The sequence below is a fragment of the Piliocolobus tephrosceles genome, chromosome 16 (genome assembly GCF_002776525.5).
Source record: "Piliocolobus tephrosceles isolate RC106 chromosome 16, ASM277652v3, whole genome shotgun sequence".
Taxonomy (NCBI): Eukaryota; Metazoa; Chordata; class Mammalia; order Primates; family Cercopithecidae; genus Piliocolobus; species Piliocolobus tephrosceles.
This window is the reverse complement of record NC_045449.1, coordinates 38,895,927-38,906,165: the sequence shown is the minus strand read 5'-3', so window position 1 is coordinate 38,906,165 and position 10,239 is coordinate 38,895,927. Positions and strand designations below refer to the sequence as shown.

General features: G+C 47.3%; 1 protein-coding gene across 2 annotated transcripts in view; it reads left to right on the top strand.

The window, feature by feature from the left end:
• Nucleotides 1-759: 759 nt before the first annotated feature.
• Nucleotides 760-10,239, top strand: part of HLF (HLF transcription factor, PAR bZIP family member) — a 60,787-nt gene continuing 51,307 nt past the window's right edge. Inside the window, exons 1-2 of one of the 2 annotated variants that reach the window (XM_023204548.1) lie at nucleotides 760-1,406; nucleotides 3,565-3,900. In XM_023204548.1, coding sequence (XP_023060316.1) covers nucleotides 1,292-1,406; nucleotides 3,565-3,900 — 451 coding nt within the window. In that variant the 5' untranslated portion in view covers nucleotides 760-1,291. Of the gene's footprint in view, nucleotides 1,407-1,567; nucleotides 1,702-3,564; nucleotides 3,901-10,239 lie in introns of those variants that run through there. The other variant, XM_023204549.1, reaches the window with a different exon arrangement.

Below are 10,239 nucleotides of genomic sequence, written 5' to 3'. Positions count from 1 at the left end.
GTGCAGACCTAATAACTTGACCCAAGCACAGTCACCTGTACTCACCCAGAGTAAATATTCCTAAAATTTCATGCAGTGTGTCTGTGTCTCTCCCGCCTGTTTCCGTTTCAGGCAAATGTCTACCCCCTCTCGCCCCCCACCGTTAACACCTCTGGGCAGCGTGAGAAACAGTGCCCAGCAGCTCAGCCCTCTGCTCCCCGCTCTGCTTTTTGCATCCCATTGGGACTTGTAGGAAGTAGTTATTTTTTGGTGGTGGTGGAAACCGGGCAAGAAAGAAGACGCTAAGCTTGGCTGGGGCCAGGAGAAATATTGAGAAGAGTCATTACCTTCAATCCGATCTAAACCAGTCATCTCAAACTTGGCTACTCTTTGGAACCACCTGGGGAACTTTAAAAACTATGGACGCCCGGATAGCACCTTAGAGGTTCTGTTCTAATTGATCTGGGATATGGCCTGGGCATCGGGATTTTTTTTAAACTCCTCAGGTTATTCCCAGCCTGAAAACTATGGATATAAATTTCTCATTCCTCTTCCCATCCAGACCAAAAAAAAAAAAAAAAAAAAATCGGAGCGTAAGTTGATGGCCCAGGGAATCTGGCACCTATTCCCCTGCAACCAGCCAGCGCTGCAAGGTCCCGGAAAATCGGCGCGCGCGGCGACGCTAAACACACGGTGGCGGGGCTAGCGGGCCAGACGGGCGGGGCCGCGCGTGGCCCCGCCCCCGCACGCCTATGGGCGCGAGGTGCGGGCCCTGACGTCACTCTTGTCAGGGCCGCGGCACATGGGTGGCCGGATGCGCTGAGCCCGGCGCTGCGGGGCCGCGGAGCGCTGGGGAGCAGCGGCCGCCGGCGCGGGGAGGGGGGTGGGGTGGGACGGCGCGCCGCCTCCGGTGCTGGCACTAGGGGCTGGGGTCGGCGCGGTGCCTCCTGCCCTTCTGCAGCCGTCGACATATTTTTTTTCTTTCTTTTTTTTTCAATTTTGAACATTTTGCAAGACGAGGGGTTCGAGGCAGGTGAGAGCATCCTGCGCGTCGCCGGGGAGCCCGCGGGCACTTGGCGCGCTCTCCTGGGACCGTCTGCACTGGAAACCCGAAAGTTTTTTTTTAATATATATTTTTATGCAGATGTATTTATAAAAATATAAGTAATTTTTTTCTTCCCTTTTCTCCACCGCCTTGAGAGCGAGTACTTTTGGCAAAGGACGGAGGAAAAGCTCAGCAACATTTTAGGGGGCGGTTGTTTCTTTCTTTCTTATTTCTTTTTTTAAGGGAAAAAATTTTGAGTGCATCGCGATGGAGAAAATGTCCCGACCGCTCCCCCTGAATCCCACCTTTATCCCGCCTCCCTACGGCGTGCTCAGGTCCCTGCTGGAGAACCCGCTGAAGCTCCCCCTTCACCACGAAGACGGTGAGCGCTGCCGCGGCCCCGCTCCGGGAAGGGACGACGCTCCGGGGGTCCCCCTCCGCGGCCGGGCACGCCCGCTGGAGCATCCCCCCACCCCGCTCCCGCCCTGTCCCGCGGCGCCCCGGCCCCGCTCTGATGAAATTGAGGAGCTCACCCAGCACCCTTCCTCCCCTTCCTCCTCCTCCTCCTCCTCCATGAAAGGGGAGGGACCCCTCCTGAGCTACATTTAAAGAGCTTCGGGCACCCGGCCTCCCTGGGTCCCGCTCCTGCGGCGCGGGTGGGAGGTGTAACTTGACAGGTCAGGAACGTTCCCTAGAACGAGGTACACCCGCACCCAGAGCGAGCCCGCAGGCGGAGGGCAGAGCCTCCCGGGCTGGAGAGAAGAAACCCCGGGGCCTGGTTCTGTGCGGGGCAGGGGGCGGGGGTCGGCTTGAGGGAGGGGGTCTCACTGCGTAGCCTAGGTTTTGGGGTTGTGTTACAGCTTCTGTTACTGGTTAGTATTTGTAACCCACGAGGTGTGAGAGAAGATGCCTTTTCTCCTGGTGAAGGGTAGCTGAGAAAGCGGGGTGGGGGCTGGGGCCGGTGGGGGGAGTGGTCTCTCGGCGGGAAGCCGTGCACGCCTCCAGCGCTGACACTTTCCCGGTGCACTTTTTCTGGTGGGAGGGGAGAGCGGAGCAGGCTCACGTGTAACCGCGCAGGAGCCTCCTCTGGCTTGAGCCCTTTCTTGGTAAGTCCCAAACCTTCCCCAGACAACCTTGGCCATAGCGGTAGAGGAGGGGTACGTTTGATGAGGCCCCAAACCCAGCCAGTGATACCACGGATTTGGGTTGATGCGGTTTCATGCCTTCGGTATCACAGTAGCAAATGCGAACCGTGTGGCTCACAGTGTAAAGTCTTGAAAGGTTATTTGGCTACAAATAGCTTGGGAGTACTTGCACCTTCTTTCCTAGGAGAGGACAACCTGTTGCATTGCAAGAGTTTGCAATCTGCAGATGATAGCCACGGACCCCTCCTTAACTATGCTTTAAGGAAGAGCATTTGGGAGGAAGGGGCTGCCTGCAGGCTTTTGCATATGTGGGTGTTTTAAGTCAGATTTTCAGATGAGACGGTAGAGGGTTAGAATGGATGGCAGTGGAGGCTGTGTTTCTCTGAAGATGAAACTCAGAAGCAAATTCCTTAATCCCAGATTCCACCCACGACTGAATACTAGAATTGGCAGATCCAGAATGCTCGTTAAAGACCTAATGGGCGAGCAGTATTTCCAGGTAGAAAATAGCTGCATACTTCCAACATAAGTGTATAGAATAACTCACCTTTTCCAATATCTGTGCTTTTGAAAGGTTTTGTAAATGCATACTCTTTGTAAATTGGATCATACTCAAATGTTTGGGGAAGAGAAGGAAGAAAACACTTTGTATTTTTTTAAACTCTTTTCGTAAAAATCAGTGTGCCCCAGTGGCTTTAGAAGCTAACACATGTGAGCTCAGAAAGTTCTCATTTTTCTCCTCTGCCAACATGAGGCATTGGTCAAGTTCCTTCAAGTCTCAGAGCCTCCAAGTCTTTGTTGTAAATGGAGGTAATTGCTATTTTGCAAGTTTATTGTGAGATTTTTGAGATAATATATGGAAAGAACCAGATATCCAGTAGGTGCTCTAAACATGATATTAAAGAAGGATGGAAGGTCCCTGCCTTACCAAAATTAAGACCACTAACTCACTGGCTTTGTAAGTCTAAATGACCTCATGTTGTTGCTGTGTTGAATTTCTGGAAGATAATTCCAAGCCTGGCTGTTGTTTTGTTAAAAATGGCAGCAGTTGTATATAATCGCAGGTGCTATTTTACTATTTTAGATTTAAGTTATTACTCTTCTCAAATAATGTGCTGAGGCTGTTCTCTGGTTTTTATCCTAGATCAGCCTGTAGCCCTGCCCCAAGGGCTAGTGCCTTCTTTCCAAAGTAAATAGGAAGATGTTGAAAAACAGGCAGAGATCCACGTCCTGCCTGAACTTTTAACTCTAGATCTACAAAAGACAGCAGCCAGAGAAGGATTCTGCCATTCATGAGAAGTAGTTTTATAACAGGCCAGGAAGAGTGGTAAAAGAGCGGTATTGTTTTTCTTTTCTTTTTTTTTTTTTTAAGTCCAACTTTCCCTTCTTCTGCAGCATTTAGTAAAGATAAAGACAAGGAAAAGAAGCTGGATGATGAGAGTAACAGCCCGACGGTCCCCCAGTCAGCATTCCTGGGGCCTACCTTATGGGACAAAACCCTTCCCTATGACGGAGATACTTTCCAGTTGGAATACATGGACCTGGAGGAGTTTTTGTCAGAAAATGGCATTCCCCCCAGCCCATCTCAGCATGACCACAGCCCTCACCCTCCCGGGCTGCAGCCAGCTTCCTCGGCTGCCCCCTCGGTCATGGACCTCAGCAGCCGGGCCTCTGCACCCCTTCACCCTGGCATCCCATCTCCGAACTGTATGCAGAGCCCCATCAGACCAGGTAAGTGCCCTGAAGATTCTCCCTTCAGAAAGGGAGGAGGAGGGTGAATGGGACAGGCAAGGTAGAGTTAGCGTAAACATCTTAACACTCAGGTTTTGGCAAAGATCTTAAGGGAGGAACCTTCTGCTCCACTCCTGGCAGAGGCTCTCCCACTTTAATGAGCGTCCATGTCACTCATCTGGAGGGTCTGGTAAATACAGACTCTTTGTACCTACCCCTAGAAATTCTGATTTTGCAGGTCTGGAGTGAGGGCCCAGGCGTATGCGTTTTAATCAGCTCCCCCATGGGATTCTGATGCGGCTGATCCAAGAGTTGCAAGTTTAAGAAGTAACAACTTACAGTTAATGATTTGGCTAATTTAAGCCTCCGTCACATCTCCTATCTCTTTTCCTCATTCCCTAAACACATAGATAATAGGTAGCCTCTCAATAGGGGTTGGTTTACCTACATTCACTCTTCTCTATCCTGAAGGAAAAAAAAAATGTGAGTGGGGATGTGGGGCAGGTATATTTTTTCCATCCTTTTCATCTTGTTTTGTCATTAGCTGAGATATAGAATCTAAAAGCAGGCTCTCATGTTGTGCTTCTGAGCCTTCTTCAGGACCAGACTCCATCTCTCTCGTTGCTCTTCCCATAAACCCAACTGTTCTTACTTTTTTTTTTTTCATTTTCATCTGTCCATCATACTCAATCCACCTGTATCAGAGCCCACAAGGCTGCAAGGTCAGCTGTAAATGATCTCGAAATAGTACACAAAAATATCACCTGAAATGACCAGTACTTCAAAACCCACTGCTAATGCTCAGATATAAACACAGATTGAAGCAGCTTTGAATTCATGCCTTTAGCACCCTGTAGTACAAAATGAACAGGAAGAAAGACAATTTCATGTGCACAGGTAACCAGGAACAAAGATTCATCCAGATAAATCGTCCGGAAGGTCACAGAGCTGAGGGCCTTAGCTGTGGGGGAAGACAGAAAGCAGGACAATGCGAAACTTGTGCTAGAGATTGTTACTGAACTCCGTGTCCTCGACTCTTGTAGAAATTTCTGTGGCACACAGGGCAAGATTTAAATGGAAGGAAATGATGTAAAGGAGGAAGAGAATACCCCTGCCTTGATATATTCGTATTAGAGTTAAAGTTCTTCCTTTCAAATCTCTGCGTGCCGGCCCCTTCTCCAAAATTCACTTTGAATTATAACTCAAGGCCACTGGCTGGAATGGAATTAATTCTTAGTCTCCAGCCACCCCTGAAGGCTATGGGGGCTTGGGAAAACACTCCTTTATGTGATCCTGAGCCCCTGCTACTTAGAATGTGTGGTGCCACTATCTTCAATTTATTTGTAGGAACAGCCAACAAAATGAATAACCCTTCAAAGTGGGAAAACAGCGAGGAGAGAAGGGAACAGAGCTCCAGTGAGAGACACGGTTGTGCCTCGGTCATTGTGCTCTGTAGACTGAGAATCACCACTTTGTAGCTGTGTGACCTTAGAAAGCCACATCATTGCTTAGAGCCTCAGTTTCCCTTTTCATAGAAGGATACAATTTCTATTTGATTGAGTTATTGTGAAAATTAGAGGTAATATGTATAAAGGGTCAAATGATTAGCGATGAGTATTCTATTTGCGGAAGCAATTGTGATCATTGTTATATGTGTCAACTGTTGTTACTTACTTCAATCCCTGTCTTCTGAAATATCTTCTTAAGGTAACTAGGTACTGTACATAACCCTTCCTCTGGAGAGAAATGTCAGGAGATTTTGCCCAGTAGTTACTGCATTGGGATATTTTGACCCTAACACTTGTAATCAATTGACAAGTATTTCTCAGTCTCCTACCAAATTTAGGATGTGTACCATGTTAGGAATACTGTATTTTTTCCGAGGAGACCTGCACATGTTGGGTGTTCACACCTTGGTTCCTACTGAGAGTCAAAAATTGGGGTTTTGGAAATTGAAGCAGCTTGAAAACTAATTTGTCAGAGCTCATTAGAGTCGGTATTGATCAGTGACTCTCAGAAGCTTGGAATGCCCAGTCAGAGTTGCAATCCATAGCAAAGAACTCCTGAGTTTCAGGGGATATCATTTTGTAAGGTTCTGGTGAAAAGACACTGGGATCAAAGGGAACACTGAGGATCTAGAAATAAGTTCTCCATTTAAAAGTCTTATTTTAAATAATGGAAAAACATTTCAACATAATTTCCTTCTTGGAATTGAAAACTCAGTAGTCCTCACAGAAAAGGAAAAAAATTAAACCTTGTCTTCAAATACCAAACTCAGGTAAAATAACGCTCTGCTGCTCATAGATTGTTGATCATTATAAAGATTACGATGCAAAATAAAATTCTAAGCGATGTTGGCTTGGTGGATGGATATTGCAAACAAACCTGAAACAGGAGAAAGTTCTTGATTATTCCGTGTGGCTCACAGGAGTGACCAGAATAGAAGTACCAAGTTACTCTTGAGGAAAATAAGTCCTCAGAGGGGAAGAGTGCAGATGTAGCCTTAGGCATTATGGGAATTGTATAATTTCAGTCTTGATTGGTGTTTGTCAGCCTTGGCACTGTTAACGTTTTGGGTAAATCTTGTGTCCTATGCTTTCTAGGATGCTTGGCAGCATCCCTGCCCCTACTTCCTAGTTGCAAGTAGGACCCTCATTGCCCCAGATGTGACAAGTAAAAATGTCTTCAATCACTACCAAATGTCCCCTGGGCATAATAAAATCACTCCCAGTGGAGAACCACTGGTCTAGAACTTCAACTTGGACAGCAAAATCTAGACTTACTTTAGGACTCTGTCACACGAATGGATAAACCACCTGCAATGCTTTATGGCAAAACTTTTAAGAAGGTCAGGGGACGTTGGGTTGCCAAGAAGAAATAGAATATTAATAAGAGCATAATTATACACTTAGTTGATAAAACTAAGCCATCAGGCTAATCAGGAGATAATTGCAGAGTAGTTTACCACACAGTTGTTTCTGGCTATTCACTCAGCATGCATCTTTTGAGCTATGCTCTGTTGTGGTGTTAGTGCTACCTGTTTGGTTGAAAGGCAATGGAACCATGAGCTGATAAAGTCTGCATTTCTAGGTCTACCCCAAGGATTTCTTGGAATGACAAGGTGAGCATTCTTGTGAATATTTATTTATTTATTTATTTGAGATGGAGTCTCACTCTGTCACCCAGGCTGGAGTGCAGTGGCACAGTCTTGGCTCACTGCAACCTCCACCTTCCAGGTCCAAGCTCTTCTCCTGCCTCAGCCTCCCTAGTAGCTGGAATTACAGGCATGCACCATCACGACCGGCTGGTTTTTGTATTTTTAGTAGAGACGGGGTCTATTGGCCAGGCTGGTCTCAAACTCTTGACCTCAAGTGATCTGCCCACCTCGGCCTCCCAAAGTGCTGGGATTACAGGTGTGAGCCACCACACCTGGCCCATTCTTGTGAATTCTCATACTATTTACCATGACTGCCCCACCCCCTTTCTTATCGTGGGCACCCCATCTCTCTTCCTCTAACTGACCAAAGAATGAATCAAATATCTGAAGAAATCCAGTTTTCTTTCAAGAAGCAATCCAGGGATTCTTTAAAACCTGTTGTGGCTATTGTATGGTCACCAAGCTTTCTGGGCTGACATCTTAATGAAGGGAAGAGTAGTGGTTCTTGGAGGCTGGAGCTAACTGCAGGGGCTCCTCGGTCATCCAAGGTACAGTGTCCTGAACGTTCTAGGCCAGCAGAGATGGCAGGAGTCATTCTGATGACTTCAATGTTTGCATTGTAGATACTTTCAGAGGTGGGATGTGGGGGTGCTCTCCTGGAGGTATGAATATATGCTGGGTACTGGAAAAAGAAGAATCTGTTTGCCCTGAGAACTGAGCGATAGCTTTAAGGACAGCCATCCCTTTAGGGAAAGTCATCTATAGCAGACAAAGGCAGAGTTATTTTTATATCACATGCTTGTAAAGCCAGATTTGAAATTGTTTCCTCTGGTGGTTTTTCTTTGAATAGCTGGGGGGTGTCCTACCACTGTTAGGCCCATATTCCGCTGAGAATTAAGAAGGCTGTCTTTCTAGTTCTGAGCATGGAGACCGGGTTATGATGAAGACTGTTACAGAGTAAAGTGAAAACCCTTCCATGTGGTCGTGTGTGGGAAAAGGATGGCATAAGTGGGTGGCACAAAAGGAGCGGGGGTGGGGGAGAACCCATTGTACCTTTGCAATATGGAGTTTGTGTTCTGTTTCTGCCAACCTTCCTTGTGAGAAGGTTTGGGTATGGAAAGAAAATGCTGGCCTGGGAATCTGAGTAATGATGGAGGGAAGTTCTGTGCAGGTGATTCTGCGTTTATGGAAGGTCAGAGGATTCTCTTTCTTTTCCCAATAGTGAAGCTCCCCTTAAGGGCATGCAGTTCACAGATATTTCTAATCCAGCAGACTGATAACATCTGCAGGTTGGGAGTGCCATGACTGATAGTAGCTGTGCCCGGTGTCTCAAGCATCTTGAAAGTGCTGTTCATTCATCTGGGGCTAGGGGATCCTGAAGCGGAGGGAGTCTGCATGGTTCTGGAGGCAGGCAGACATTGTTCTGTTTCTTGTAGAGTTTATCTTCTCCACGGAGCCCTGTAGAGGACAGGCTTGCTGACATTCACAGGATAGTAATCCCAAGCCTGTGGCAAGAGGTATTTTGGGGTATGTCTGGAAAGCAAGGCAACTTGGTGGTTAAGAGTGTAGGCTGTGGGCTCGGGGGCTTGGGTTTACATCCTGGACCCACCCCTGGCTTGCCATGTAACTTTGTGTCAGTTTCTTAACCTCTTTAAGCCTCAGTTTACTCATCAATAGAATGGAAATTACAATTGGCCCCTCTCCTTTGGAGTTTTGGCAGGTTTAAATAAGATCACACTTGACAAGTCCGGCCGGTGTGTACTGCATGAGTACTCGGTGCATTCAGCCGTTATGGTGTCAGTGGCATGGAGGTAGAGAAAGGAATGACTGGATTCCCAACCCCTGTTTTCTATTTCGGGGTTTATTTATCCAGTCCCCTTCCCTCTGCAAAAATAGGACATACTTTCATGCCTTTTTTTTTCTTTCCCATCATGTCCAACACTTATTCTGTGCAGCCAGCCTGACCTTTCTCTTCCTTCTGGGTTAGGACAAGTCACTTCCCTGATGTTAACCCAGCAGCATGGCTTCTGGGTTACCAACTCCTGTTCTGCCAATGTGGAAACAGCCACTCTCTAGGTGCCCAGCCCCCGAGCTCTCGTGTGAACCCTGGCAACCCTGGCTGCCTGCCTGCATGACCGTGTGCTCCAGACACGTGGCTGTGCCCTGTGGAGCTTGCCCAACGCTGTGTGGTGTGCTGGCTTGCTTTTTTTTTTTTCCCTCCTCCCTCTCGCTTCCCTTCCCAGGAGAATGACAGCAAGTGCCAGCAAGCAATTGTAATCCTGACCCTGGCATGAGAAAGCTGAGCTCTGGAGGGCAGCTCAGATGCCAGGGAAACCTGTTCTGTCCAACATTCTAGCCAGACCCCAAACCCGGCTCTCTCTCCTGCCTGTCTGCCCAGAGGCCCTGTCTTCTCTGCGCTGCTGTGGTGGGCAAGATTCCTGGAGGCCAGCTCCTGCCAAGGGTCTTGGCAGAGTCTTTCCAGTTCAGCACTGTGCCTAGCAGACTAGAAAAATAGCAATATAAAGACAGAATTAGGTGGAGGAGAAGGAAAGGGGGTGGGGGAGGTGGGAAGAAAAAACCCTTGATAACATCCTCATGTAGAAAGCCAGAGAAGGGGAAGACAGCCGTGATTTATTAGGTTTCTCAGAAACCTCTCTTCCAACTAGCACTAATCACTTTTACCCAGGAATCATTTTTTATGTCTCAGCAATGAAAATGGAGGGAAGAGGGAAGGTAGTAGAGAAAGTAATAAGATGAAAAAAAATAGAAAATAATATGTTAGAGAGGTACAGGGACTGTGTTTGATTCTGTAATGGTAGTGGGTGAGAATATTGGTCACAGCTAATAGTGATTGTAATAACAGGCCCTCCCCCAGCAAATGTCTTGTCCTAAAGATACTACACCACCGTTTTCCTATAAATTTCAATTTCCCTCAGACTTAGGTGCCTCCGTCTCACCAGGCACAACGTCTGTCAGAATGTCCTGTGTTTGAGACACCAGTCTATATGGGCAATATAGCAGTAATGTTTTTTAGAGCACAGAATCCAGTAAACAAACCAACCTGAGTGTGAATCCTGACTTTGCCACTCATTAGCTGCTCACGATCTCAGGCAAGTCATTTAAATGCTCTGAGCTTTCAGCTTCTCGTCTGGAACTTTGGAATAATCATTGGACCTGTCTCA